The sequence below is a fragment of the Oryctolagus cuniculus genome, chromosome 18 (genome assembly GCF_051225735.1).
Source record: "Oryctolagus cuniculus isolate XC-2025 breed Fujian yellow rabbit chromosome 18, ASM5122573v1, whole genome shotgun sequence".
Taxonomy (NCBI): domain Eukaryota; kingdom Metazoa; phylum Chordata; class Mammalia; order Lagomorpha; family Leporidae; genus Oryctolagus; species Oryctolagus cuniculus.
Genome location: NC_142884.1, coordinates 50821908 through 50835695, shown reverse-complemented (window position 1 = coordinate 50835695; position 13788 = coordinate 50821908). Strand labels below are relative to the sequence as shown.

The 13788-nt window shown below is 56.4% G+C and overlaps 1 protein-coding gene across 9 annotated transcripts in view; it reads right to left on the bottom strand.

The window, feature by feature from the left end:
- Window positions 1-13788, bottom strand: part of NLRC5 (NLR family CARD domain containing 5) — a 99052-nt gene that overhangs the window by 17252 nt on the left and 68012 nt on the right. For all 9 annotated transcript variants that reach the window (XR_007919914.3, XM_070061949.2, XM_008257322.5 and 6 more), the window contains 8 exons: window positions 13122-13205; window positions 10359-10442; window positions 8257-8346; window positions 8003-8065; window positions 5010-5093; window positions 2531-2614; window positions 1776-1865; window positions 1364-1429 (listed from right to left, as the gene is read on the bottom strand). Coding sequence is in view for 8 of the 9 variants with exons in the window: in XM_070061949.2 (XP_069918050.2) it covers window positions 1364-1429; window positions 1776-1865; window positions 2531-2614; window positions 5010-5093; window positions 8003-8065; window positions 8257-8346; window positions 10359-10442; window positions 13122-13205 (645 nt within the window). In the remaining variant the exon portion in view is untranslated. The remainder of the gene's footprint in view (window positions 1-1363; window positions 1430-1775; window positions 1866-2530; window positions 2615-5009; window positions 5094-8002; window positions 8066-8256; window positions 8347-10358; window positions 10443-13121; window positions 13206-13788) is intronic.

Genomic DNA, 13788 nt, shown 5'->3' with positions numbered 1-13788 from the left:
GAGCGCGAAGGCCAGCAGCCGGTAAGATGCGGGCCGTCTCACTCTGCCGATCAGGGTGCCCTTGAGGAGTGCTGGCTCTGCCCTCCAGGCACCTGGCCCCAGGTGGCCACAGACGGCAGAAGAAATTGGCCAGCATAATGCCACAGCTTCACCTTGGTGGGGCCAGGGCTGCTCAGAATATTCCGCGAGGGCTGGCATCTAAGTGTGGCCTTACGGGGTGGGGGGGCATTTGTATCTTAAAGGTGGGGAGAAGATGCCAGGCTGAGTGCCCGGGGTGGGCAGAGGAAGGGGTGTCTCATCAGGAGAGGGGTGCCCCAGAGGGCTGCAGTGTGAGTGGTAAGTGGTGGCTGTGTTGTGCAGACAGGTGTTGTGGTACAGATATGTGTGGTGTTGGAGTGGGAAGAACACGGTGAGAGGTGACAGCCAGGTCAGGCTGTAAGGCAGAAGAGCAGGCTAAGGAATTTAGACTGATTTCTGGGGACAGGGGGAGTCAGTGGAGGGGTTAGAGCAGTAGGGTAGCATGGTCAGAGGTATGGGTTTTGAAGGCCCTCCTGGGTACTCTCAGGTGAATGGATTGGGGGAGGCCTGGCCAGAAGCAGGGGACCAGTTCCCAGCTGAAGACAGACAGGGGGAGGAAGTGGTTCAAGGCAGTGGCGGTGACAGAGCCCAGCGCTGCCAGGGGATGATGGTGATGGTGACGGGAATGATGATGGTGATGGCGATGGCAATGATGATGGTGATGGTGGTGTTGTTGGTGGTGATGGTGGTGTTGATGTTGGGGTTGTTGGTGGTGATGGTGGTGGTATTGGTGGTGATTGTGATGGTGGTGTTGATGGTGATGGTGTTGTTGCTGTTGTTAGTGGTGGTGATGGTGTTGGTGTTAGTGGTGATGGTGGTGGTGGTAGCTGACACAGCACACTAATCAGCTGAGCCCTTTCCAAGCACTTTGCCATGTTAGCTCCTTCACTCCTCACAGCAGCCCTAAGGCATAGGTTGAGCTGTTATCCCTATTTCACAGATGAGGAGCTGAAACACTGAGAAGTTCCATAACTTGTCCAGGGTCACACAGCTGGAACACGGGAGACCCAAGATTCATTCTCGGGGGGCTTCAGAATCTTGACCATGACACTCAGAGGCATTAAGACTTATAGCTGGGTCATGGGTAAGAGGCACAAGTACAGTGAGAATGCCCAGCTTGGGGTGTGGGGGCATCGGAGGCGGACCCGGGGCACCAGGGCCAGGCAGGGAACACGAGGGCGCTGTCTGAAGGAGGAGACGGGGAGGCAGCTGCGGGGCAGCCTCAGCCTCTATGCCCCCTCCCTTCCTGTGCCCTGCCCCCCGCAGCCCCCCAGGGATCACCTACCTAAGCATCTTGCCAGCTTCCTCCTGCTTGGAGAAATGAATCCAGAAGCTCTGCTCAGAGCCCAGGCTGCAGTGAGAGAGAGCAGGGTAGGGATGAGTGCTGGTGAGCCAGCCTCCTCGACTCCGAGGGGACAGAGAGGGAAGAGAGGCAGGGGAGGGTGGGAGCCGCAGCAGGAAAGGCCCCTGCCGACCGTCCGGGGGATTCTTGAGGATGGTGATCCTGGCTTCCCCTGCACCCAGGGCCTCCCTGGTCCCTGTGGCACTCGGGCATCGGGGGTGGGAATTAAGATCCCACGGTGAGGGAGCCCAGAGACACAGAGACCAGCGAGGTTGTCCCAAGTCACGCAGACAGAAGGCCACGGGGTAGGATTTTGCTTTGCCACCATCAGCCAGCGGCACTAACATCTGCTTACCTCACTGAGGCCTCACGGACACGTGGGCAGGAGGGCAGCATCTCCAGCAGGCTCAGGACGCTCTCCTGGGAGATGCTGTTGTGACTCAGGCTAGAAGGAGGAGGAGGCTGAAGATGGGGTGGGGACGCCACAGAGCCCTGCCTGCCCCCCTCACTTCCCCTCTAGCTGTCACGTCCGGGCTGAGCCTCCCCTGTCCAGATGGAGATGCTGAGGCCCAGAGGGAGGGTCAGAAGGGACCCTGTCCCCACACAGGCAGCACAGGCACCAGACCTCTGGAGCTATACCTGCTGCTGTCTGGTCTAGGGTAGGGACTCCCAGACTGCGGAGCCCAGTTGCCTAGCCCCTGGCTGGGGCTGTCAGGTCGCTGGGAGCTCAGGCCAGGGTGTGGATGGCTTCCCTCCCCCTGCTGTGGGGACATCTCCAAATGTGTGCACTATAGCTTGGGTGGGAGGTGTGGCAGGGGCAGAATGGCCCAGGAGCTGGGTGCTACAGCCACATCAGCTACAAGGGACAGACTGCCCTGGGGCCAGCTTGGCTGCAGGGGTACAGGAGGGAGCAGGGCCACCTTGCCACGGACTGCAGTCTCTCTTGGGTGTCTGCCGGGGGCTCTGCCCATGTGGGCATGAGGGAAAGAGGACGGGATTCAAGGCTGGGGGGTTAAGGTCAGAACGGCTCCTTTCCCTTCCTGGTCCTTGTCCTCTGGGGTCCCCCAGGGATGCTCTCAAAAGCAGCTGTCCCGAGTGCTTCCCACGTACTCCAGCGATCCCGAGATGGGCATGCGTGGCAGACATTCCAGAAGGCGTCTGAGGCCGTCATCACCCAGCAGGTTTGCAGAGAGGCTGCGAGAGGGAAGGAGGGGTGTGGGTGGTCAGATGTGCCTCTTCCAGCTCTGCTGGCCCTCGGGGACCGCAGCCACTGTGCCTACTGTCATGGCCACTTGACATTACCATGCCACTGCCAGCACAACTCAGCACCTCCGTGCCCACCTCCACCATCACCAGCCAGAATTACCACCAACTGCCGTATGCCCGCTGGCAGCCATCACCAGCATGGCACCACACTGAGCCTGCCCTGGTCTTCCCTTCAGGATCTGCCCAGGGGCTTGCGCAGCTCTGAGCAGACTGCAGGAGCTGGAGGAAAGCCAGCAGTGAGCCTCCACCCTGCTCATGCCGGCACCGGCTGGGAGACTCGGTTTTGAGTGAGTCAATTCGAGAAAAAGGACAATGTTCCGAGGCGGCCTTCACCGCGCAGATTTCTTCTGCTAACTTGGGAATGTGGTGTCAGATGCTACACCTGAAGCCCCTTTTATGTCTCTTCGTTGTAGCATTCTGGGGTTCCGGCTACACTGGTAGAGGTAATGGAGCCCGAGTGCCCTGGTGAGCTAATTCTCTGTCTTCATCTTTGATGCTTCCTAGGCGTGTCTGGAGAATCATCACTTAAAAACTGGCTTGTGTCATGATGTAAGAAAAAGTTTCCCCTACAATGCAAAACTAAAGCTGAAAGACATATCGCTCATTCATCTTTGAAATTCATCATTTTCATCAGCCACGTGGCTCTTTTTTGGCTACATCATAATATGAATTTAAATTGTGAGGGCTTTTTTTTTTTGGTAGACAGTTTTATTTCTCACGGGTACTAGACTCCCAGTGATGGCAAGCTAAGATTCCGTGTTGCATTAGCTGTGTGGCCTTGGCAAGCTCTTAAAGGCTTTGTGCCTCAGTCTCTTATCTGTAAAATGGGTACAACAGTAGTACCTAGGGTTGGTCGAAAGATAAAAGAACATGTATAAAAAGAATAGTGGGGAAAGCACTCCATGGATGGCAGCTATTAGTATTTTCCACCCATGAGGGGGCTACCCTCTCAACGACACAAGAGCCTGCACATCCCTACTTGGCTGGCTCTGAGTCCCTCCTCAGGCAAAGGCATCTGGTGCTGTGACCACCTGCCAGGCACCCCACCCTCCCTACATTTTCATCCCCGTCTGCCAGCACAGCTTGAGCATCCTCGATCATCACGAGGCCGAGGGCCTCCGGGAAACTGGCTCCACGCCAGTGGGAGTGGGGCTGCCCTAGGTGAGAGCCTTCAGGCTGGTGGTTGGCACAGAGGTTCAGATGCCTCCTGGGATGTCTGCAGCTCCTCTCGGAGTGCCTGGTCCCAGTCCTGACTCCTCTGCTCCCGATTCCAGCTCCCTGCTCATCCTGTGCGTCCTGCGAGGCAGCTGAAGACGGCCCATATGCTTGTGTCCCTGCCACGCCCACGGGAGACCTGGATGGTGTTCCAAGCTCCTGGCTTTGGCCTGGCCCAGTCCTGGCTGCTGTGGGAATCTGGGGAGTGAACTAGAGGAAGGAGTTCTCTCTATCTCTGTCTCTCTTTATCTGTTTTTCTGCCTTTCAAAAAAGTAAATGAGGAACCAGCACTGTGGCTACATGGCTAAGCCTCTGTCTGCGGCAGCATCCCAAATGGGCACCTGTTCGAGTCCTGGTTGCTCCTCTTCTGATCAAGCTCTCTGCTTATGGCCTGGGAAGGCAGTGAAAGATGGCCCTAGTCCTTGGGCCCCTGCACCCATGTGGGAGACCCAGACGAAGCCCCTGGCTTCGGATCGGCACAGCTCTGGCAGTTGTGGCCATTTGGGGAGTGAACCAGTGGATGGAAGACCTCTCTCTCTGTCTCTCCCTGTCACTAACCCTACCTCTCAAATAAATAAAAATCTTTTTAAAAAGTAAATGTTATTTTCTTTTTAAGATCTAGTTTATTTATTTGAAAGGCAGAGCATGCACACAAGTGTGGGAAAGAATTTTCTATCCCCGGCTCACTCCCCAAATGGCCACAACAGCCAAGGCTGGACCAGGCTGAAGCCTGGAGCGAGGGACGCTATACAGACATCCCACATGGGTGCAGGGGCCCAAGCACTTGGGTCATCTTCTGCTGCTCCCGCAGGTGCATTAGCAGGGAGCTGCATCAGAAGTGGAGCAGCTGGGACTAGAATTAGTGCCCATATAGAATGCTGGCATTACAGGCGGGGGTTTAACCTGCTGTACCACAAACTACTGGCCCCTTTAAATAAGCTCTAAAAAAATTAGTTGAAAAGATAAGTAGTACAATGTGACCAGGGGTCCCAGGCACACTGTGACACCCGGTCCTGGGAGCTGCAGAAAGCCACCACCAGCACACCGGCACAGTGGACACCCACACTCGGCCCTCCCAGCGCCTCCCGTCCTCTCCTCCCCCACTTACTCCAGCTGGCACAGGTCTTCACGCTTGCCCAGCACTGAGCACAGCGGCTCCACATGCTCCTGGGTGAGGCCGCAGCCGGCGAACCTGCAGGGCAGGGATCAGCGGGGGCACAGGCAGGGGGACTTGAACCACCTCTACCTGGCCAGGCCAGGGCGCTGCCTCTGAACTTCCAGGTGAGACCCCACCCAAGCTTGCATCCTCTGTGAACAGCCAGTACCCATGGCTCCCACCCCCACAGCAGACCCCACTGGGGCTCACAGCCTCCCTCAGTGGCCCCAACCCCAGCCACATCAGCATCCCTTGGGAACTTGAGATGCTAATTCTGTGACCTCAGCCAAACCCACTGAATCAGGGGCAAGGTCCTCCAGACGATTCTGGTTCAAGTTGAACCACAGCTCATTTTCAGGTTTAGAACCTCCCTTCCCTGTCCCCCTCCCCCTAACAGACATAGCAGGTGGGGTAGGGGAGAATAAGGGTGATGAGAGCTACTAATGCTGGTTTTGTTCTTAAAGATAGATTTATTTATTTGTGTATTTGAAAGGTAGAGCAGGAGAGATCTTCCATCTGCTGATCATGCCTAAAAATGGCTACAACAGCTCAATGCCGCTGGACCCCTTGGTGAGGTTGCTAATTCCCCCTCCTGCTGAGGGCCAGGGGTCTCCGCTGGCTGCCTGTGTGTCTTCCACACCTAACACTTGCTAAGCTCCCTTTTTAACAGAGAGCCTTCAGCAGGTGTCAAAGCAGGTGTTCCTGTGGCCAGGAACTCAATCCCGGTGCACCATGTGGGTAGCAGAGGCCAAGCACTTGCCATTATCTGCTGCCTTACCAGGTCCATTAGCAGGAAACTGGGCTAGAAGCAGAGCAGCTGGGACTCGAACTGGTGCTCTGATACGGGCTGCTGGTGTTGCAGGCGGCAGCTTAGCCCACTGCACCACAACGCCAGCCCCTAATGCTGGGATTGAAAGCAATAGTCTGCCTTCGAGAGGCTAACAAGAGATCACATAATATGATAAACGAAGGGGCTATGGCTAATGAGCAATTTTTAAAAATCTTGAAATCAGCCATTTCCTAAGCTCAATATATTACATTTTTATCCCCATTACTCCTCTTCACTTTTCCATATTCCTAAATTCCCTATTAGAGTCTTATTTACTTCATATTTTCTTTAAACCATCTCACTCTCTTTACCAAATACATTTACTATAAAAAGAAACTTGGTATCGATAACTTAGAAGGAAAACCATCACTGCACAGAGCACGGCACGAGAACGCAAGTGAACAGGAACACGGTGCACCGAAGCCGCGGGCGGGCGTCCCGTCTCGGAGCCCTGGGATCCCACCCCCAGCTCCCTGCCAGTGCAGAGCCCAGGAAGCAGCAGGTGAGGGCTCAGGTAACTGGGTCCCTGCCACCCAAGCAGGAGACCTGACTTCACCTCCGGGGCCCTGGCTGCTGTGAGCAATTGGGGAGTGAACCAGTGAACCAGATCTCACGCTCGCTCTCTCACTCTCTCTTGCTCTCTCTCTCTCCTTCTCAAATACATAAACATTTAAAACAGTTTTTGAAAACTGAAGCCACATATTTGAGGAGATAACTACGCTTACTCTAATGGGACGTCACACCATGTATCCGTACAGCAAAACATCACATGGACGCCCATAAGTACAATTTTTATGTGTCAATTAAAGAAATAAATTTTTTAAAAAATTGAGGCCAGACATTGACACCTGCTGAAGGCTCTCTGTTAAAAAGGGAGCTTAGCAAGTGTTAGGTATGGAGGACACACAGGCAGCCAGCGGGGACCCCTGGCCCTCGGCAGGAGGGGGAATCAGCAATCTCACCAAGGGGTCCAGCGGCATGGAGCTAGCCTCCTAAAAGTCACCCCTCCCAGCCTGTGTCCTGTGTTTTGGAAAATGCGGACTTGGAAACTATCAAGTCAGGATGCCGTTGGGCTAGGTCTTGGCTCAACCACGGCTCTCAGCCTCCTGTTGTTACAGGGCCGGCGAGCTGAGAATGGCATCTAGGTTTCCAAATGGTTGAGAAAGAAAGCCAAGATCATGTCTCATGACACAACCGTTATAGGAGATTCGAGTTGCAGAGTCACGAACCCCGATTCAATCAGCAGCTGCCACAGACACTGCCTGGCCTGCACAACCCCTGTGTTCACTACCGAGGCTTTTACAGAAAAAGCTCGAAGGGCTGCAGCTGAGCAGCGCAATCAGACTGACGGCCTGCAGTCAACTGACGGGCTGCGGTCAAGTCCCAGCTCCACCCCTTCCTGCTGCGTGACCACAGCTGGGAGGCTTATCCGGGCTGATTTGCACAAGGCCAGCAGAAGGGCAGCTCTCTGTAAATGTCAGCTATTCTATTTCTCATTTATTTCATTTATTTCGCAGCTGGAAGGGGCTGGCCTGAGGTCTCATGGAGAGCCAGTGGCATCGAATGCTTACTAGAAGCATCATCCCTGCATTCAGAGGTTGCCCTCTTCCCCCACTGTCCCACCCCCCAGTGCAATGTCTTCCTTCCTGTCATCCTGAGCCACCCACCGAGCACCCGTCCAGGACTTGGCTGGGAAGGGCAGGGGCACCCGTGAGAACCCTATGTTGTGCACCTGCTTTATTTCTCCTCACAAATACTCTGATATTGTAGCGCCCCCTGCAGCTGCAGACGCTGAGGATCAGAGTGGTGGGGTGGCTTGCCCAAGGTCACCTTGTCCATGTCCCAGGCGCCTGTGGACTGGGACTTAGAAGCCAGTGGGCGGTTTGTGAAGCCCTCACCATAGCCCCGGGCCCTCTGAGTGCTGATCCAGGCTGATGCAGACTCTGTTTGTGCTTCCCCATAGCACAGCCCTCTCTGGACTTGTGTTTCTTCGTGGAGGGCTGAACAGGTCCCTCTGCAGGGTCATTTCAGGGAAACACCCTGTGGCAGGAAGCCTGGCCTCTGCTCTGGCCCCCAACACCCACCTGCTGCCAGGGCACCATTCAGGGGGGCTTACCTGCAGCATACCCCTCCCTGCTCCTCGCTAGACTTGAAGAGCAGTGTCGCATGACGCAGGGACCTGGAGACACAGCAGCACCTGGTCAGCCACCCCTTGGACACAGCCCCAGGAACTCCAGTGGGGGCAGGTCCCCAACCTCCAGAAGCTAGTCTCCACCTTGTGTCCTATCGCCTTCATCCTGCCCACTCACCCACTGACTCCAGGCCCCAACCCCCCAACGCTAGTCCTGATTGGCCCACGGCGATGCCCACCTGAGCTCCACCTTCTGAACCTGCGGGCACTTGATGAAGACTTCGGCCAGCAGGAAGGGGCTTCGCGGGGTCAGGCCCGTCTCGCTCAGCCTGAGAAGGACGGGGGCAGAGCCAAGCAGGATCAGCGGACAAGGAACCTGGGAGGGCCGGCAGCTCAGCCAGCAATAAGGAGAAAGGCGTGGAGCCCAGGGGGGAAGCAGCGGGACTCGGGGGGGGGGGGCAGACTTGGGTCTGCAGCCCAGCTCTGCTTACTGGCTGTGTGCCTTGTGCAAGTCACATAGCCTCTCTGAGCCCCGTTTCCTCATCTGACCACGTGAGACCCTCCTCTCGGGGTGCTGGAGGCTTTAATGAGCTCCAGCTGGGCGCTCTCTGCATGATGCCCGCGCGTGCCGTGTCACCCACAGCACGGATCCCACAGGGGAGTCCTCACTGAGAGAACGGGCGCCGTGAGCAGCACGGGGACGGGGGCGTGTCCCGAGCCTGAGTGGAGGGCAGCAGCAGCCACACCTCCACTCACCAGGCCTCGCAATGACCCCGAGAGGGAGACCGGGCTGTCCTGTCCTTGGGGGCTTCCTTAAACTCTGAGTTTCCCTTGCCCCACAAACCCTCCACCAGCCGAGATTCTCTCTGCATCCTCGCACCCCCCCCCAAACCAGTCAGCAGCCCCCCATGTCTCACCCTGCCTGCACACAGCTCCTCCAGGCCTCGCCACCCAGCAGACTGACCCTGGCAAAGCCACACCATTCCTCAGCCTTTCAAGTTCTCCTGGACCAAAACCCAGGCTCCGGGCTGGGGCTCCCAGGCACTGTGGGCCGGTTCTGGCCCATCTCTCTCCACTTCCTTCCCTAGCACTCACCCCATCAGCCACTGTGCTGCAGGCTGTTCCTGGAAGTCATGGGGCTCAATCAGGCCTCAGGGGGACGCCCACACACTCTCTCTGCTCCTTCTGCTTGGAACATGGTTCCCTGCTCTCCCCAAGGCTGGCTCCCTCTCCTCCTCCAGGTAGCAGCCCTGCTATCCTCTCAATCACCTCGCTAGCCCCTCCTTCCCCATCACCTGGGAAAACACCTGATGGCAGGCTGCATTCCTCTTACTTGATTGTACTTTGCTTACTGTGTAGCCCCCTCTACTACAAGAGGGGCTCTGACATGTCAGTCCCTGGTTTCCTGTTTTTCTCTGCTGTGTCTGCAGCTCCCTGCAGGTGCACGGCCACTATGGGTTGAGGAACACAAAGTTTAAGCCCTGGCAAGGGTCAGGCTGGCCACCCGACTCCAAGGACAGATGAGGAGGTACGGGCTGATGCTGTGGGACAGGTATAGAGAAACTCCTTTCTGGTCTGCCACTTTCTGCGGCCAGGAGCCCTCCCTGGGCACTGTGGGGCCACTGTGGGTGCCATGGGGTGGCCCGTGTTGCTTTGCACCTGTTGTCAACTGTCTCCTCTCTCCCTCTCCATCAGACCCCAGTGAAGTGAGATGCTGGAGATGACAGGCGCCACCTGAGGCCCCCGACAGGGGCTTGGCCTTAGCACCTGCGCTGCTGTCATTAATATGATGATTCAATTTCTATCTCAGCTGCAGCTGCTTTCTCTCCTGCTTGAGGAATATTTAAAGAAAATCCTTTTCAAATCCTAACTGAGCTGAAATTAGAAAAGAGGGTTTTAAATACCGTGGGGCACACTGTGAAATGAATGACATGATGACCTCTCAAAAAGTGTGTCACCCCCCCCCCCCACACACACACACGGGTGGCCTGGCTGTGGGTGGGGAGATCACGAGAGCTCATTGGTCACAGGCCTCCCGTTCTCCAGGGGGCTTTTTCTGCACCTGTCTTGCTTGAGTTCCAATCCTGGGGAGGGGCTGGGAAATACCAAGCCCATTTGTCAGATGAGGAAACTGAGGCCCAGAGGGGACACATAAGTCCCTTGGAGGCTGACAAAGTATTTGAGTACAGCTAGAAGCAGATCTGAGTCCCCAGTTGTGACCAGGCAAGAAAGAATGGAACCAGCCACGGGAAGGGGCCGTGGGGGGAAAGGGGTGGGCTTCAAGAAGCGGGTGCCTCCGGGTCCCAGGCACAGGGAACAGGGGACGGAAGCTGAGTCTTACTGCAGCAGCTGCAGCTGGGGGAGCCGGGGCAGGCAACACAGCAGCGTCTCCAGGCCCTGCTCGCTCAGGGCTTCACAGGACAATCTGTGAAACAAAGTATTTGAATAAGGTGAAGGAACCTTCCAGAAAAGCCAGGAGTATCACCCCACAGCCTGGAGACAGGGCCCGACCAGAGTGACCCGGAACATCTCCCCACCTCCCAGTGCTGGATCCTTGAGTTAGCCTTGGGGCTGCAGGAAGGGAGAGTTTGGAAAAGACCTGGGCTAAGCCAAATGAAGCTGTTGTCTTTACTGTGGGACTTCCCGGAGCCTTGGACTGGCCACTGCTGTGTGGTGTGAGTTTCCAAGGGGCTCACACAGACCATTTCCCAAACTCAACGGGCTAGCGGGATTCTCCATGTGCCCAGGAGACGCATGGGCCAGGAACACACTTGCTAAGGAAAGAATGCTGCCTTAGCCCAATATATAGGGCTATAGGGGCCAATATATACATATTAGCCCAATCAGCAGATGGAAGATCTCGGTCTCTCCCTTTCTACCTGTCACTCTGCTTTTCAAATCAATCAATCTTATTATTATTATTATTTTTGACAGGCAGAGTGGACAGAGAGAAAGTTCTTCCTTTTGCCGTTGGTTCACCCTCCAATGGCCGCTGCGGCCAGCGCGCTGCGGCCGGCGCACCGCACTGATCCGAAGCCAGGAGCCAGGTGCTTCTCCTGGTCTCCCATGCGCGTGCAGGGCCCAAGCACTTGGGCAATCCTCCACTGCACTCCCGGGCCATAGCAGAGAGCTGGCCTGGAAGAGGGGCAACCGGGACAGAATCTGGTGCCCCGACTGGGACTAGAACCCTGTGTGCCGGCACCGCAGGCGGAGGATTAGCCTAGTGAGCCATGACGCCGGCCAGTCAATCTTATTTTAAAAGATGCATTGATTTATTTGACAGAGTGACAGCAAGAAGAGGAGAGACAGAAAGATCTTCCATCTGCTGGTTCACTCTCCCAATGGCCGCAACAGCTGGAGCTGGGCCAATCTGAAGCCAGGAGTTTCTTCTGGGTCTCCCATATGGGTGGCAGGGGTCTTCTGCTTTCCCAGGTGCATTAGCAGGGAGCCGGATTGGAAGTAGAGCAGCCGGGACAAACTGGTGGCCATGTGTGATGCTGGCATGGCCGGCGGCAGCTTTACCCACTACGCCACAACACCAGCTCCAATAAAACTTTTTGTTTTGTTGAATGGGAGCCATGTGTCTTGAAGTTCAGGGAAAGCCACGTCGTAGTGAGACTAGAGCTAGCGGCAGAGATCACACATGGGCTATCCAACAACGTCTAAGCACCGCCCCTCTTGGCCTGCGTTTGCACCTGGAGAAGGTGACAGGAAGGAAACACACAGGGCTCAACAGGGAGGACCTTGTTGGAAGGACTGGGATGGTGTGCCAGAAGGGAGCTAGAAATTGCAGCAAAATGGAAAACACATAAGGTGTGATGGCAGCGAAACTGTAGCCCCAGCCCATGGGCAGCTGCACACACAGGCTGAGCAGCCCGAGTCCGAAAATCCGCAATGAGAAGTGCTTCACGGGTGGGGCTTTGTGAGCACGAGTGGAAAACCCCACAGCTGTCTCAGGGGATGCCGCATGGTGAAAACCCAGGCGCACCAGAGCTGCATAAAGTTACCTTCAAGCCACGCACGCAAGGTCTAAGTGACGCACACGCTCGGGCTCCAGCCCCACTCAACCTCATTAGGCATATGCAGATAGTGTAAAATGCGGAAAAAAAAAACAACTCGAAATACTTCTGGTCCCATGCATTTTGGATGATACTCAAGCTGTAGGTACAAACCGAATATGCAAATGCCAAGTGGACAGGGGACAGCGCTGATGTGATGAGAGGAAGAGGTTGTCTAGGGGACACTGGTTTTGCCTTGGATTTTTTTGTTTTTAGGTCATCATGACCTGTCGCTCCCCATCTTCGTGGGGGAACGACACTAAACCCTGCCTAGGCTTCATATCCGAGTCACGGCACCCTTATGTCGCTCCCCCTCTTCGTGGAGGAGCAACACAGGACCCTGCGCTGTTCTTTTATCTGCTCGGCCCTCCCCGGGTTTGCTGCTGGTTCTTCCCGGGTTGGCTACTGTCCCTTCCACCTCCGTGGAAGGGCAGTTCCCCCTGCCACATTCCCCACTTCCGCAGGGGAGCGGCACACCGCCGGCCGGCTCTCTCGGGGGCTGCACAGGTGTTCCCCTTAGATGTTCCTGGTGCATGTTGTCTCTCTCCTCCTTTATAGTCCTCCTCCACCAATCCTAACTCGGCTGCCCACACGCCGAGTACGCTGCTCTCCAATCAGGAGCAAGTCCTACAGTTTATTGGCTGAACTGGAGGCAGCTGTGTAGAAGCTGTTTTCTCCTCTCCCAGCGCCATATTGTGGGAGAGCAGATGCATAGAATAAGTCTTAATTCCAGTAACTCAGTCCAGTCCGGGTTGCTCCCCACAATGACCATAAGGAGGCCCGAGGTGCAAACCCTCTGCCCGAAGTCAGGCGGCTCCCAGGGGCGGATCTGGGACTCCTGGTTCCAAGGCAGCCCCTGGTCAAGGACTCAGATGGGGCCCCAAGGGTGCGGCCAGCAGAGCCCCTGGGGAGCTGAGTGGATGGGGAAGGTGAGAACTGAGCCGTGTCTCTGTACAGGAAGCACGTGGGGCCCTGAGCTGGGGACATTCACCTGGCCTCTCCCAGCACCCTCTCCTGGTTCGCGGGGCCGTGCCCCCATCACTTACTGGACTTCCAGTGGCCCTGGGCACTCCTGCAGAGCCGCGATGAGGCAGGTGATGCTTGGGGGCTCCAGCTGACACTCGCTGAGGCTGCGAAGGGGCAGGACAGGGATGAGAGACGGCCCAGGGCTCCTGCCCGACCCAGCTGTCTCCTTCTCCCATGTAGGCCACAGGCTCCTGCCTCTGCAGGCTGCTCTCCTCTGCCACTGCTGGGAGCCACAGCGGGGCTCCCGGGGGACCGCCGCCCGTGTCTCAGCTCTACCGCTGCGTAAACCCCTCTGCGGCTCCCCACTGCCCACAGGCGGAAAGAGACATGCCTTCCTCAGGGCCTCATGCACCTCCACGCTTCCTGTCTTTTGGCCACGCTGGATTGCGTCCCCCTGCCCAGCCGCGGCGACTCTATCCAGGCCCCAGCCTCTCTCTCAGGGGAGGGGGGCGTCCCAGGAGCCCCTCGCGGCAGAGCTGGGACAGCCTCCAACGAAAGCCTTTCCCCACACCCCTTTCTTTCTTTTTTAAAGATTTATTTTATTTATTTGAAAGGCAGAGTGATGGGGGGGTGGAGAGAGAGAGAGAGAAACTCTTCTATCCACTGGTTTATTCCCCGGATGCCCACAAGAGCTAGGGCTGGGCCAGGCTGAAGCCAAGAACTCCATCCGGATCTGCTACATGGGTG